This window comes from Primulina eburnea, chromosome 3, assembly GCF_022965805.1.
Source record: "Primulina eburnea isolate SZY01 chromosome 3, ASM2296580v1, whole genome shotgun sequence".
Lineage (NCBI taxonomy): Eukaryota > Viridiplantae > Streptophyta > Magnoliopsida > Lamiales > Gesneriaceae > Primulina > Primulina eburnea.
The window spans coordinates 47596366-47611599 of record NC_133103.1 but is presented as its reverse complement, the minus strand read 5'-3'; the positions used below and the strand labels follow the sequence as shown (position 1 = coordinate 47611599).

The 15234-nt window shown below is 35.5% G+C and overlaps 2 protein-coding genes across 5 annotated transcripts; one reads left to right on the top strand and one right to left on the bottom strand.

Annotated features, from left to right (window-relative positions):
* Window positions 1-602: 602 nt before the first annotated feature.
* LOC140827726 (uncharacterized protein At3g49140) lies at window positions 603-11795 on the top strand. Of its 3 annotated transcripts, none has more exons than XM_073190516.1 (12): window positions 604-817; window positions 1978-2104; window positions 2642-2873; window positions 3037-3139; window positions 3255-3319; window positions 4227-4347; window positions 4436-4533; window positions 6293-6410; window positions 7026-7135; window positions 7808-7957; window positions 11164-11259; window positions 11495-11795. In XM_073190516.1, the coding sequence occupies exons 1-12, from the start codon at window positions 763-765 to the stop codon at window positions 11573-11575; spliced, it is 1356 nt and encodes a 451-aa protein (XP_073046617.1). In that variant the 5' UTR covers window positions 604-762; the 3' UTR covers window positions 11576-11795. The 3 variants fall into 3 exon arrangements, with proteins under 3 accessions (XP_073046618.1, XP_073046617.1, XP_073046616.1); XM_073190515.1 differs by having other exon boundaries at window positions 605-817; window positions 7026-7139; window positions 7812-7957; XM_073190517.1 differs by lacking the exon at window positions 7808-7957 and having other exon boundaries at window positions 603-817.
* Window positions 11796-12351: 556 nt separating this feature from the next.
* Window positions 12352-14220, bottom strand: LOC140827725 (uncharacterized). 2 transcript variants are annotated; one of them, XM_073190514.1, is made up of 3 exons: window positions 14067-14144; window positions 13827-13905; window positions 12352-13296 (listed from the first exon to the last, which is right to left on the bottom strand). In XM_073190514.1, exon 3 carries the CDS (start codon window positions 13292-13294, stop codon window positions 12710-12712), a length of 585 nt encoding a protein of 194 aa, XP_073046615.1. In that variant the 5' UTR covers window positions 13295-13296; window positions 13827-13905; window positions 14067-14144; the 3' UTR covers window positions 12352-12709. The 2 variants fall into 2 exon arrangements, with proteins under 2 accessions (XP_073046615.1, XP_073046614.1); XM_073190513.1 differs by lacking the exon at window positions 13827-13905 and having other exon boundaries at window positions 14067-14220.
* Between the last annotated feature and the right edge of the window lie 1014 nt (window positions 14221-15234).

Here is a 15234-nt window from a genome sequence, read left to right as displayed (position 1 = left end):
AAACTGCTTCTCACAACCTAACCACATACTCGCAACAGATGATTCCTGACATAGATTGAATCCATCGAGTTTTACAGACTGCTTCTCAGAACCTAACCACATAATCGTAACAGATGGTTCCTGACATAGATCCATTCAACATCACTTAGCAGAATATATATATATATATATATATATATATATATAAACAAGGAAATAAAATCTAAATGAAACCAGAGTTTAAATATTTATTTAAAATTTACCCATTAAACAAACACTTCTTCAGTCAGTGCTTTCAGACTAGAGGGCCTCATTTATCATTTCAATATCTTTTTATTTCAATATTTCCAATAAAGTGATTTTTATTCTTGTGTTTTTAAAAATTTTATTCAGAATTTGGCTTATACAAAATTTTGATCTCACAAATATAAGAAACAAAATTTGAGATCACGTGTAAATTTTTTTTGTTATTCATATTAATTTTTTACAAAATATATAATATATCATAGTAATTACTTCATAATTTTTAATATTTTTGAATTCTATTCATTTTATGATTAATTTATTTCATTTTGGATATACAAAATAAATATAATTAATTTATTTCATTTTGGATAATTGAATATCGCCACCAATCGTACTTAAATATAAGACTGCAACACAAAGTACATTGCTACTGCAACTGAAATCTGAGAAAGGGACCACACACACACAAGCTATTCAGTCAACAGATTGCGGCGCTCCGCCGTCGATCACCTCTTTACAGTATCTATCACTCGATCGATGTTGATTGCAGCTCCGCCGCCATCTTCTTCTTATTCACCCTCTATCTCCGTCGGTAATTTTCTTTCTGATCCTCCTTTTCTCGTTAATTTTCCTTGCATGATCTTAATTGAGCGAGCAACACGAATTACGGCGGTAGAAATCCTCCGAGTTGTCGCGTTTAATACGAATCAAATCTAATCGATTTTTTGTCTGGGTGGTAAATATTTTAAGCATGTGGTTTGATCGGCGCTCGTATTTTGAGAAAGAATTTATGCATCAAATTTGATTTCATTTATGGGTGAATTTTTTGTGTTCGCATCGCTGTCCACGCCTGATTTTAATGCTTCTTCAAAAGAGAGTCTTTTCGCAGTTAGTTGTACCTACTTCTACCATTTCACGTGTTTCTTAAGTGAGGAACCCACTTTATCGATTTGGTGTTTGAACGAGACATTATGGTTTCTAAGTATCTACAAAATACGAGTTGTTAGTCATTTTCACACGGTTGTCAAATATAAATAGAAATCATTAAAAGATGAAAATTCACAAATAAAATATGAATATTGTATCCAAATTTATTTATAATGTGGTATGCTACACAACCTGCCAATGACTTTTTCAAATGAGCCATAATTAAAGTCCATTTTATTTGTTTATCACTGATGAATTTAGGCAATTAAATATTTTAATAAATATTTGCAATTTGATTTTTTTTAATTTAATTAAGCTTACATTATGTGTATGTGTGAAACAATTGTATCCTCGTTGTTCCATATTTTAATTTATGAAAATTGTGTTATCAGTATTTTTGTCGTGTTGTGTTCACAGAATCAAAATTCTTGTAACTCTATCCGTGCAACATAGGCTGAAAGCCATTAAGAAGGAGAAATGAGTATAAACCCTCATTTTATCATATACGCATGTTTCTCCAGTTTGACAAAAAATGTGTGTTTTGTTTAGATGAAAGAGTTTTGATTTTATATAACTATGCACTGATACAGATGTAGCATCTGTAAAAAAAACCTAAAGCTATGGAAAAGACTCCACGTGTTGGCGCTGTCCAGTCCTGTAAAATCATACCTGTATTGTTCTATCCCATATGCAGCAGCTATTGTAATTTGAGAATGGTTACTTAAAAATATGGATTTCATTGTGCTTACTTCTTTTGTTACTAGATGAGGAGTTCCTCCTATCTTTTATGTTCTAATATTACAAGTTCTTTTCTGGGTGCTCTAGGTTCCTTCCCTTGCCTTAGATGTCTTGCTGAACCTATTGGTTGCTCAACATCATATGGATTTCCCAACAGTTGGATCATTAAATCATCATTTGACCTTCAAAGAGTTTCTGAATATTCAGGATTGAGGTACAACTTAGCATTAGGTCAATTGTGATAAACATCATAATCATCATCACACACACGGTCACAGACAAAAACATGAAGGAAATTTTTAATGACATACACGCTCATTTTTTATGGTGTGGAAATAAGAGGCTACGAAAAGTACCAAGCAGTGATATTAATGAACTAATGACAGGGAACTCTACACGGGGTACTGTTTCTTGAGAAACACGAGCTAAATAAAAGAACACAAAATTCTTCTCCTGGTTGTTTGAGTAGAGAAAGATGGATTGCCCCGTAAAATCCTTGTGCCTCAAATAACTATAGGGTGTAAGAATCTGTAAGATTAAATTTCGAACAACAAAGAGTATGTCTTTGCCTGGTAATTTATACAGAAAATGAAAGGTGTACATCTCTTGTGAATTTGCTTCTCATTTCCTGCCGTCCTAGTACCACCTAGCTGTTGCCTTCTATTCCTTTTTTAAATTTTTTTTACATCATTTTATGTTTAGAAATTTCTTAATAGTAATAAAAAAAATCAATTATTCAATCTTCATGCAGTTTCAGGATCAAGAATCCTTTTATCGGAGCTACACAAATCAACTGGTTTCATCGGGGACTGGATATTTGCATTTCTCAAGTTTCGGTAGCTGCTGATTATTCTGATTCAGTTCCTGGTTCTTCTAGTTATGTCACTGATAGTGCCCATCATCCCCTTGAGGAGTTGAAAGAGAGCAGCCGAGCCCATGATACGATGCCTACATCTGCTGAGATAGCAAGGACTGCCGTTGAGGTCTCATTAACATAAATTTTACTACATCTTGATCCTTGTATTTGCATTTGAACATAGTAAAATTCTTGATATTTATTGATATAATATGTATTAGGTTTATGTGGTAATTCATTGTTCTTTGCATTCATCTCGACATTTCATCTGATCTCTCTTTATTTCTTAGGCCAACAGCATGGCTTTATTGATATTCCCTGGTGTTGTGCATTGTGAGCCCCATGAAAATATCTCATGGATTGATTCTCAATATGTCGTTGATGAATTTGGAGGTTAGGCCCCTTTCTTTAGCAAAATATTTAATAATTTTATTTTGTAACATTACTATTTGTTGTCCTTGATTGTTAATATTTATTAACCTTTGTTTTCCGTTCTCATTTTATCCAGATATATATTTTGAAATATATGATGATCAAAACATCTTGCAAGATCCAGGAGCAAGTAATCCTGTGGTGAGTTATAATCACACTGGAAATGTCGTTTTTGCAGATTAAATGCTTTTAGTTATCAATTTTTCCTGATTGATCATAACAACCGACTGGCCGCTTCCCTTGAGAATTGGCTAAATGAAGGACACATCCTCTCATGATTTTGGAATTCCAATGACCCTGTTGTTCACTTAAAAGATTGCTGTTATCTGCCCAATTCCTAATTGAGCATGGCATGCAAATTTACCTGACATTTTTAGATGAGAGTTGAAAAAGCAAAAGTTAGGATATCTTTAGTTCAGGAGTCAATGTTTTCTATCAATACTTTTTTAAAAAGGTACCTTGGCAAGAAAATAAGCCATTTAGGAATGAATCATTGTCTGCGAATGTCAAGAATTTAGAAGCGTTCAAGTATAAAGGATCTAACCAATGATATTTGGACAAACTATGATGTTAGAAAATCTGGTACAGTGGTACTTAAAGTCAAGTCATTGTTTCAAGTTACTAGCTGTACCAGTTAAACAGAAATTGGACTGCTATCATACATATCACTTAAACTGGAGGTTGAAGGCTAAAGTTGGCTCAGGCTAGGACAGAAACACACTGAGATTTCTGTCTTTTAGAAACATTTAGAGCCAAGATAAAACTCCTGTCTTATCGAATAGGCAGGAACTACGCTGACGGTATGAGCATGTAGCTATTTAATGATCTCATAAATGTACGGTTGCATTGTAGACTACATGGCTGCAGCCCCTTGTAATGTCTTGTGTTTGATCCCAACTATGCACTCTTGATTAGTTTTTTGTTAATTTATTTCCTTTTTAGTTTTGAGTACTGTTAATATTGCTTGAATCCTTTTGAAATTAATGCATACTTTTAGCACTACATTTGTTTCCATTACTTATTGATAGTTTACATTGAATATCCCCAGACTGCTTTAATTGGGATGGATCTTTCACATTATGAGAGCAGGAAAGTCGATGTTTTTTATGACAACTTTTTGGAAATTGATTCCGTTGATGATATTTCTTTTGCGGATGACTATTTTCAGGAGAGAAAATTTCGTTTCATCCTTGTTCAATGTTCCCCCTCTGAATTTTCATTTCTTTCTAAATTAATTGTCTTTTTGTTTCAACCAGGTTGAAAATTTTGATACATGGGACATCGAGGTTGATTGGGGTACGCCTGTGAATTCCACCTGGATTCATCCAGTTTACTTTTCCAAGTGCTTGACAAAGGTGTTTAATTTTCTTATATTACTTGATTTTTGTGAATCTGTTCGCAGCCAAAAGGTTTATAATTATTTTCCTCGTTGTTCATACTTGGAAATGATGAGATTCTCTCTCTTGTGTCTTGTAGCTCACTATGTGATCAAATGGTTTTTCCTTTTTATTAAAGTCATGCCTAAGAATTTGTGGTTTCTTTATAGAGGACTTTGCATTCTCTCCTTCGTCAACTTCCTTGAATTGCTAAAGGATTTTTTTCCATTCAATGCTTGGTTTTATATTGATATTACTGGTTCAATGGCAGTTGTACCTCTCTTTGTTTACTCGTTGTATGTTGTTTTAAGAGTCAAGAAAAGTGGTATTATATGAAGGGAAATATCTTGCCCTCTTCCCACATAAACTTTGGTGATTGATTAAATTTATTTTTTTTCAATAAAGGGGGAAAAAACTTATTATTAGAATTTTTTGTTTGCTGGAATTCCTCGAGGTTGGTTTTCATAACTTGATGAATATATTGTGAAGCATGTAACAAATATATACTTTTTCCCGAATTTGGAGCTTTAGTTACAAAGAAAAACTTTTGACAGGAAGTATCTTTTGGCTGATGAAAATGGAGGGTGAGAATAAATTCACAGGGCAATAACCCCAACTGGTAAAAATGAAAACCCCGTTCTCTAATTGGTGATGAAACTCATGGAACTTTGTGTTCTCTCCTTGTAATCAGTTACATATTTATCTTGGGAATTATAGAACACGGTCTGGTGCTGGTATAGAAGAGATAGAGATGGGAGTTTGTATTACCTTTTTTTCCTTTGGATATCAAATAAATCTGCCTTGGAGAATGTGTTCCTAAAATACATAATTTTTTTAAACAAACAACTTTAAATAATTAACCCAGATTATGTGTGTACAGTGTAACTGAATGTAATATCAAGCCTGTGAAATTTGCTTTTTCAGATTTTTTATTGTTCCCCACATATCACAACAAAAGAAAATAATGGATAACATCATGAATGTGCTGTCATTGTGAACCCTCTGTTCTAAGATCACAATGCTGTTCTGTTGCTGCACTGAACCTCATTCAGGACTGCAATCTGGTTCATCTTTATAGCACCAGCCTGTTGCTACCCGACTCACGATTAAATTAGAAACATATACTTCTTCGCTTCTGGGCTAACTATATAGAGAAAGTGTATGAGGAGTTAAATAGATTTGAGAGGAGAGACTGGCTGCATAAGCTCAAGCTTGGATCCAGTTGGAAATTCACAAGCTGTTTCAATTCTTTTTGCATTCCGGGATTGCACCCCCAAGTGGAATTTTTATAGGTATATCATATATTGGACTCGAATAGACAAGGAATGGTTTGATGAAAATATCAAAATTTCTCTGTTAGAACTTTCTGCTAGTGAGGAATTTCCGAGGAATTTCCAGCGGAAACCAAGCGTAGAACCATGGCAATAAGAATAGTAGCCATGAGAGGCAACTCAAGAAAGCATCCTGGTTGAAGATAACCTACAAATATGGTGTGGTACTGTGGTTAATTTTCCAGAGCTTTCAGTGTTTAATTGTTCTGTTTGTGTGCTATGACTCTTAATTTTCTGCTGCTAGAGGTGATGATTACGTAGGCATGTATATACACTAATAGATATATAAAAGTTTCTGAATAGCTACCGACTAGTATTAAATATCATGATATGATCTTTGCATGTATATTTCTAGATGTGATTATGATGTGAAAAGTTGTTTGATCCTTGGTTCCTCATTTTTTCAGGCGGCTGACAATGAACATTATAAAATGATGGATTACCCGTCAAATTGTGTTTCAGTTTGGGGGCTCTTCAGGCCAACATTTACTGAGGAAGAGGGATATCTCCGAAGGTTGTTCAAAGGTAAATAGAGTGATGGTTACATCTGATATAGCAAGTTACAACATGATAATATGCAAACACTGAGCTGAATTCTATATTTCTTTAAGCTTGTTCATTTTTTGTTGATGTCAAGGAATTTTTTGTAGTATAGCCATAGTGATTGATAGACGAGGGGTTTTGGGAGGAGCGTTGACGATCGAGGGGTGATAAGGAAAAATATTATTTTGAATGTTGTTTTCAAAAAAGATCTTGAATAATCTTGTCTTCTAGCTCCTATATTATCAGCTCAATGTTCTAGTCTTTTGGAATTCTTATATTTTTACTGGAAGCTCACCGCGTATTTACTCAATTTTCAATTGTTTTTGATAGATAGAATCGAATTTGTTGGAAAATATCTGCAAGTATATAATGCATGTGCGAAAGATTTGTCTTTTTATCTAGATAGCAGTGCTATGGTCATCTGTACTGGTGCTGTTCTGGATTATGCACAAAAAATCTGTTACTCTATGCACATTTATTTTTCGTAAGCTTTATCTTAATTTCCTTTTTTACTTCTGAAGTTTGAATTCGATTTTCTATAGTGAGAGGTGCATGATTGATTTTATTTTTAATTACATTAACTTAGTATTCTTGCAGACAGGGACAGTGTGAGCTTCACTTCAAGAGATGATGGAAGCTGTTGCGGATCAATGATTTATAGACTAGATATCACAAAAATTGAGTTGTTCTCTGTGTACGGTGTTCAGGCATGTATACTTCAGATCTTGGTTTATATATATATATATATATATATATATATATCTTGGTTTTATGATATCATCAAGTATTTGTTTTTTGACATATATCCTTTTCTTGTTAACATAATTGCGTAACACTAAGTTTTTTTGTTTTCTGATTAGAAACGAAATTTTATTACAATAGGAAAACAAAGTACAAGTAGGTTGATGAGAAATCCTCAAAAGCCACAAAGAAGGAAAGCTACTACACTTCGTCAATAGCATAGAAATTTGCAATCTCTCACTACGTCTAAGATAAGCATAATATTAAGTTGTCGAGATATTCTTGATTGACATGACATAATTTTGCATGTTAGGAAACTAACAATTCAAAGGAAGTTGCTTCTTTAAAAAATTTACTCCCTTCTTCGCATGATAATCATCGGTTATTATATTATATTGGCAGCAATTTTACTGATTTTCTCCCTGTGCTTTTTTTCCTACGCAAAGCTTAAGTTAGGATTGACAATATTTAGTGTCAGGCATATAATGTGAAAATGGCATCTCAACATGCCTTTTTCTCTCTGTCCTATCTAGTAAACATGCCTTTTTTTCTCTCTCCTATCTAGTAAATTTCCATTTGATATGAAAGTTCATCTTGTTTTAAACTTCTCTATCTGTGGTGGCTATGAAATTTTGCAGTCAGTGGTGAGTTTACATGATTTTCAATATGCGGACCCTGATGCCCTTGTTCATTCAGCTCCCTCAATCATAGAGCGGTTTGTTGAGAGTGGAGCCAAGTGCAATGTTGCCCTTAAAGCTCTTTGCAAAAAGAAAGGACTAAACATTGAGGTAATGTCTCTGGCACTTGAACTAAGATTTCAGCGATTGCCACACTAGCTATATTCATTTACCTTTCACACCAAAACAAATTGTGTTTCTGGACTTCTGTTTTCGTAACTCGTTGAAAGATGAGTCTACTAACCCCTTTTTTCTATACTTCTACACAATCAGTGAATATCGGGTTGTGTCTTAGACTTTTACATTTGTGATTAACTCCTTGAAAGACGAGTCCACAAACTCTTCATTTTTTATCATCGTCGTGAAGATTCTGATACTGAGCCAATTACGGACCTTTTACCTTAGACCCCTACTAAAAGCAAGGAATAGATGATCGATAGATTCATCCACTGTAAGACAAAAGACACGCTCTTATCCACAATAAGGGATGTCTTTCTTTCGTAAGCAACTTGCTGTGTGGCCCCAGCCAAAGGGTGAAAGAATGCTTGGGAAGAATGCCAGGATTGCAAACCTGAGAAGCCAAAGGAGTCATGAATAACTCGTAGGCCTAATTCACAACAAAAGTACCAGATGAGAGCCAGGGGAGTAGCATATTTGGAGCAAGATTTAAGTGAAAACACAACCAAAAGAAGAGATCTGTCAAACCTGCATCTAAGCAAACATAGAATAGGGATCATAAATCTCATAATTATGAATGGGGAGCATATTGATTTTTCTCTCAGATCTTATTAGAATCCCCTAATATGAGCAAAAGGACCGAAATAGATGAGCTAAGGTCCCTGGTTGCATCCTAAAGAAGCCTCTGTGGAACAATGGAGTGAAAACTGTACATATAGGCTACAAATAAAGTGACGATATGATACAAACAAGAGATAACACAATGTGAATATTGAACTGAACTAACCGGTAGATCCATGCAAGCGGAAGTTGGGTTCAACAAAATCAAAATTTGTTCCAAAGGGTGAGTATTAAAATTATTAAATTGTTCGTGAGAGCGGAACCAGAAGTTCATTATATGTTGCAATGCATCAACTTTCATCTTAATTTCAAGAAAGCCAATCACGTCCAAATGTTTTGCTTTGATGAAGTGCACTACACATATTTGCATTAGGATTTGTTAAACCCCGAATATCCCAACTAGCTAATGTCATTTTCAAGACATAATGGGAACTCGGCCCATGCTATTTTTTAGATTGACTTGTGTTGCTAATAAACAAACAAATTCCATAACCACCAAAACTCCTAGAGAAGAATCAACCTGGAGATTAGAGTTCTGCAAATAATTTGCTTCTAACTTAGATTTGCCTCTCAAAATCCTTGCTGTGATGGTCATCTCCAACAGCTTCCACATCCAAGCCCTGCTCCAAATCGCCATGTGGTTACTGCTGAACAACCTAGTTTGGGATATTCTACCGAACGAATCAAAATACATTAGCCTGTTTTCTTTTCTTGGAAGCTTCAGAATTTCCAACTTTTGAAGCAACATTAGTGACCTTATTTGAACATGCACCAGGTACAGAATCCTTGTCCAAAACATCACCTGAAGGGCTAAGGTGTTGGGCATCTTGCAAGTCACCCGCAGACATAGAGTTCACCTGCACATGCTTATGCCTAGCCCACAAATTCTCCAGCAAATCCTTATTGCCAGCCTGTAGATTTCAAGTAGCCTTCTGCTGTTGCACTTAGTAACAAAGATAGGGCCAGTTCTAGAAGATTTATCGTTCATGGCAATATGACCAATAGTTTTGCACTTCGAATAATTTTTCGGTTTTTCTCCTTACCATTTGACAACGGACAACCTAATAGCAATTCTCTGAAAGAACGGTTTTGAAGTATCCACCTCAAACGAAAATCCATGCACAAGAAATACATCCTTGAGTGGAAATGAGATTATCTATTTGAATTGGATGTCCCACATTAGAAACAGAGAGTTCCAATATTGTAGCGGTAGCCTTGGTAGTGTAATCCAAATAGGCAGTGTGTGAAGCAAAGTAGGGGCATAATGTAACTGGTAACATCCGTGTTGGGCTTTGTATTGAAGCAAATTCAGAGGTGGGGGGAGGAGTGTGGGGGTTTACATGATGGGCTGAAGGGTGTGCAGGAAGTATGTGAGCCATATGGTGGTATACAAGATGAAAGTAGATGTTTTGCAGCACATGATGAATCTTAGATTCACCTCTCGGGAACAGTTTAATAATTTGGTGTTCTTAGCTTATGGAAGGAATCGTAATTTTATGGAAATTGCGACTATTCGGTGTAGCTCAGCTAAGTGTTCACATTATGTTGTCTCTTGTTTGGTTACATTAGTCACCTCTATTTATCTACCTATTGTTACTCGTCAACCTTTTTGGGATGCAAGGGAACCTTTGCTCGTTTATTTCATCCTTTTGGCTTCTTTTAGGCGAATTTAATAATGCCTCCTAAGTGGAGGACAAAATCAATTGCATACCAATTTCTAATTGTGAGATCCGATCCTATTTTTTGTTGTTCAGATACAGGTTTGACTTATCTCCGTTCCATTGGTTGTTATTTTACATGGTTGAAAAACAATGTTTGTTGTTTTATCTAAGTTGGAAAAGGGTTTGGTCAATGATCCCTGGTGGCTAGCTTATTCTATGCTGTTACTGAATTTCTTCCTCTGGGTCGCCTCTTGAATTTCTCCCCTTGCTTAGCATCAATTCTTCATAATGTGGATAAGGTTCGGACTCCTTTCAAACTTTAGTTTGATCCTTGATGGTTGTGGGGTCGAGATAGGTTTCCTCGTGTCATCTTTGAAGGACCTGAAACACGTTGATGCGTTGCACTTGTTGCACGTTTCTGTTCGAGCTAAGGATATAAAGAACATTTTTGTAGGTGCCCACACTGCTTTATCCATTAGTCATCTCTCTGGTTTCTCTTCTAGCAATCTCAGATTAAAGTTTGCGTAAATTAGGCCTGGAGGCCTGGTATCTGGCAGATATGGCCAGATCTTTCTTTACTCAGAAAGCCAAGTGTGATTGCTAACAATATGGAGGCAAGTGTACTTGGTTTTTTCATTACTTATGTCAGAGAAAAAAGCATAGGCAACACTGGAGAACCTCTCTCTAACCCTTTTAGCTATTGCATCTTGGGCATGGAAAATTCTTCCCCCATCTCATAGTTCGTATAAGCAAGAAACCGGATTTCTGTGCTACAATGCTTCGATCTCTAGTTCAAGTGTCGGAAGTGCATAATAATTATATTGCTTTGGTTCTCTAATATAATCAATCCTCAAACAGGGAGCAAATTTAATTGGAGTTGACAGTCTTGGCATGGATGTTAGAGTTTCTTCAGGAACCGAAGTACGAACACATCGTTTTCCGTTTAAAGTCAAGGTTAGTAAAAACACAACATTTTGATTTCTTTGCTTTGTCAGATTAATGCCTTTACTTGCTAATTGTCGTCATCATGATGCACGTTTTAGTCCCAAAATAGTTGCGATCACGCACTGCATGCTAATTTTCTATATTTTAAACGAAATGTGCAGGGACATATATTCTGATTCTTTATTCATCACTACATTTTCTCCACTTCCAGAACTGAATTCTTTCCTATTCTTATCTTCTTCAGGCTATGTCAGTGTGTGCTGCAGAAAAACGGATCCAGCAACTTCTGTACCCACGCTCACGCCGGAAAAAAATGGGCTGTTAGACGGCGAGATGTTGATTTGTTTTAGTATTTTTTTTTTTGGCCATAATAAAGGGATTTCATGCTCTGAGTAGATTGTAACGAGCTTAGTTATGAATCATTAGCATGGTCCATTTTAATGAGTGAAAACACTCTGTAACTTAAACGGACCCACCTTATGTATGGTCCGTCTTTGTCCAAAAAGGATCGACTATTAGCCATTTCAACTGTTGATATAAGCTACTCAAGTCATTGGAGATCAAATTTACTACAGGGAACACCTTTTTTGTTCACTGAATACAAATCCAAATTTCTTGAAAAAGGCTACTCAAGTCATTGGAAATGTGTTTTTACTGAATCAAAAACACAACTTACCCGCCATTACTGAATCAAAAACACAACATAATGATCATTAAAATGATGATAACACGAGAAGGAAATACCAAAAACGTAGCACCAAGGTCCTTTGTGTCAGGAAAAACAGAAAGATCACAAACCATCGTAATCGGCCTAATGGCGGATACTGTACTCTTTCGAAGCTGCAAATGTTTGGTTTCGACAACTTTTTTCAAGTTCTGAACGTAACATACGAGCTGAAAAAAAGTACACCCAAGTGCTTATATTCGGAATATTTCATCCGCCTGCAGGGGCAGATCCAAAGGCCAGAATTTTTCTGGCCCTTATATATATATATTTTTTTAAAAATTTCTCCCCCATGAAATAATCTTGACCGTTGATTGGGTGTGGGGGCGGATCGACCAAACCCTTATATTCCATGTTATAACGTGCTTCAGTGATGGTGGCAACTAAAAGAAACAGTTAAAAATAAATAATATCAAGATTCAAGAATGACAACGTTACATTCCAGCAAAAAAATGCACCCTGAGCAACATCAATAATGGGCATTGTAATAAAGTCCAGGAACTTAGAAAGCAGACCACTGATGCAGATTTGTAAGACATTCCGCAGCTTTTGTTGTTCAAATTTGTTAAATGTAATGCATGGCTTGGATAAGGTACACTCCTTTCGATTTGATGCGTACATTCCCAGTAAAAAATGCGACAGGAAATCAAATTATCAAGGTCGCCAGACAACCAGTACAGTATTCTAACAATATCTTTTCAAAAAGCTGAACCTTGAGGAATATTCTAAGCTCATTTAGCGATTGAGTTCGGCAGGCAAAGGACGATTGAACCCCCCACGGCGGTTCATATACTGCCTTGGCTGCCGCTTCGTGACCTTCCTCACCGCTCCAACATCGTTTCCGGAGACAGGCTTTCCCTTAGTAGAATCGAACCCCACAGGAATACCAAACTTCTTCATCATCTCAATCTCATCCTCATCCACCACAGCCCCATCATTGTTGTTCACAAGATCATCACTAGTAATCTTCTCCTTGTTTTTCTTTTCTTTTGCTTCGGATTTTTCACCGCGTCTGTCCTTAATAGAAACAGAGTCGTCCTTGTAGCGTTTGCGGGGAGGAGAGGACGGGGAACGAGATCGGGAGCGATGGCTCCGGTGCCGATTACGTTGATGATCATCCGGAGAGCGAGCGTGACGGGATCTGGTGCGGTCAGGTGTCCGGGAACGGGAGCGTTTGCTACGGTCACGGTCATGATCTACAATATCTCTTTTTCTATCGCGGTCACGATCCCAGTCACGATCTCTCTCTCTCTCTTTGTCTCGGTCTCGGTCTCTGTCTCGGTCACGGTCACGGTGGTCACGGCTGCGACGATCGCCCATGCCTAATGAATTTCAAAAGAAATCATTTATCAGAAGCGTATTTGGCTTCAGTGAAACTGAAAGTGAAAGCAATCACTGACACTTCAAATATGGCCCAACTTGCAACTTGTCATGAAAACAAATTTCATCAATCATTACTATGACTTGAAATACGATCTAATTACAAAACCAACAATATTAGTCATGATGTAATTATACAAAATCTTACTAAATCTTGGTTATCTACAGTAGTACACTGGATTTTACCCCTTCTTCAGTCAAAGAATAAATAGCACACATACTACATGCTAGAGTAAATAAAGAGTTCTCAAAATCAAATAGTTGATAACCAATGATACTTGTAACAATTCAAAATTGTTGGAAATCAAACCAGTTTCCAGCCTCAGACAATTAAAACCACGATTTCTAGGGATGAAAATCATGTTGAATGTTTACTTTTGTAGTTTTTCTAATCTATTTCTCAAGTCATGTAAGTGGCGAGTCTCCGATATATTGCAATTTTTCAATCCATAATACATAAGTGAACCATTACCTTGTCTAATTCTCACATGGTAGAAAAACCAACAAGGTTCTCGCGTCGCCCATGCCAAGTGAAAAAAACAAACAGAGAACTACAAAGAAATCAAGTTTTAGTTACTAAATCATGCTTGGCCGTCCACATTTGTACACTGGGTTTGAATCCCAACGTATAATTTGACAAAATAATATAAATTAACAGCCAAAATCCATACATATTCAAACAACAAAAATCAATACAAACTGTAGATCGAACCTGGAGTTACAGTTCGGGGTCCCAAGCGAGAGCAGGTCGCGGTAACCTGGAATTGGGGCTTCGATCGGGAGCAGGGAGTAATGGGAGGTTTTATTTACGGGTGGGATTCCTCGAGAACCGACGGTTCAATATCGTTGATACTCAGACCCGAACCGAATCGATACCGATTTCTATGAATGCGTTGCTGTTTAAATCGATTTGAATTAAATTTATTTTATATTTCCGGTAATTTTATTTTTGTACCTATTGGGACTTGACATTTGTAGTTTTGTAAATTCTATTAAATCAATTAATTATAGTTTTGTAATTATTTATGATGATATATTGATATCAATTTTAGTTAATTCTCATAAAAATTATGTAATTTAATGAACAATTTTATTGTTAAGTTTGTATAATTACGTGGTTAATAGATTCATCGTGACATACGTAATTACAAAAAATTAACAACGATATTGACATTTTAGTTGTATGTTTTTTATGTCAAAATATAATTACGAAATTATAATTTATCAAACAAAAAATAAATACTAAAACTGATATTTTGCTTTAACTTGACTGTTTAAAAATCACACTTTAGAATATCAGTAATATTTAGTTTTTTTTCTCTCTCACTATTTAATAATAAAGAAATAGGACATTCTAGAATTGGGGAGAAACCACAATTTATATTTTAAAATGAACTTTCATAACTAACCCTCTAGAGTTGCTGATTGTGAATTTTCATTTTTTAAAACTTCCAAAGACCTCATAAATTCTTCCTATTAATTTGTCATTTTTTATTTATGTTGATTATCATCAATTTTTGTACAACTTATTAAGATTGTATTATTAAAAAATATTTTAATTATTAAATATTAGATAAGTATGAGTAGTGAATAAAGATTGGAAATTGTACCAAGAGAAGTCTTGCCCCCATTGGAAATGTACCAAATAAATTTTTGCTTATTAGAGCAACTCCAACCCTTGCTCTACAATGGAGTTGCTCCATTGTGGAGCAAGGTTTTTCACTCCAATCCAGCACCAAAAATGGTGTTGGACTGGAGTTGTCCTAAAACCCACTCTTTGTACTGCGACACATCTCTTTTATTTTTTTTTATTTTTTTATTTTTTTTAAATAATTATAAATATTTAATATTTTATTATATATTAATTATATAATTAATAT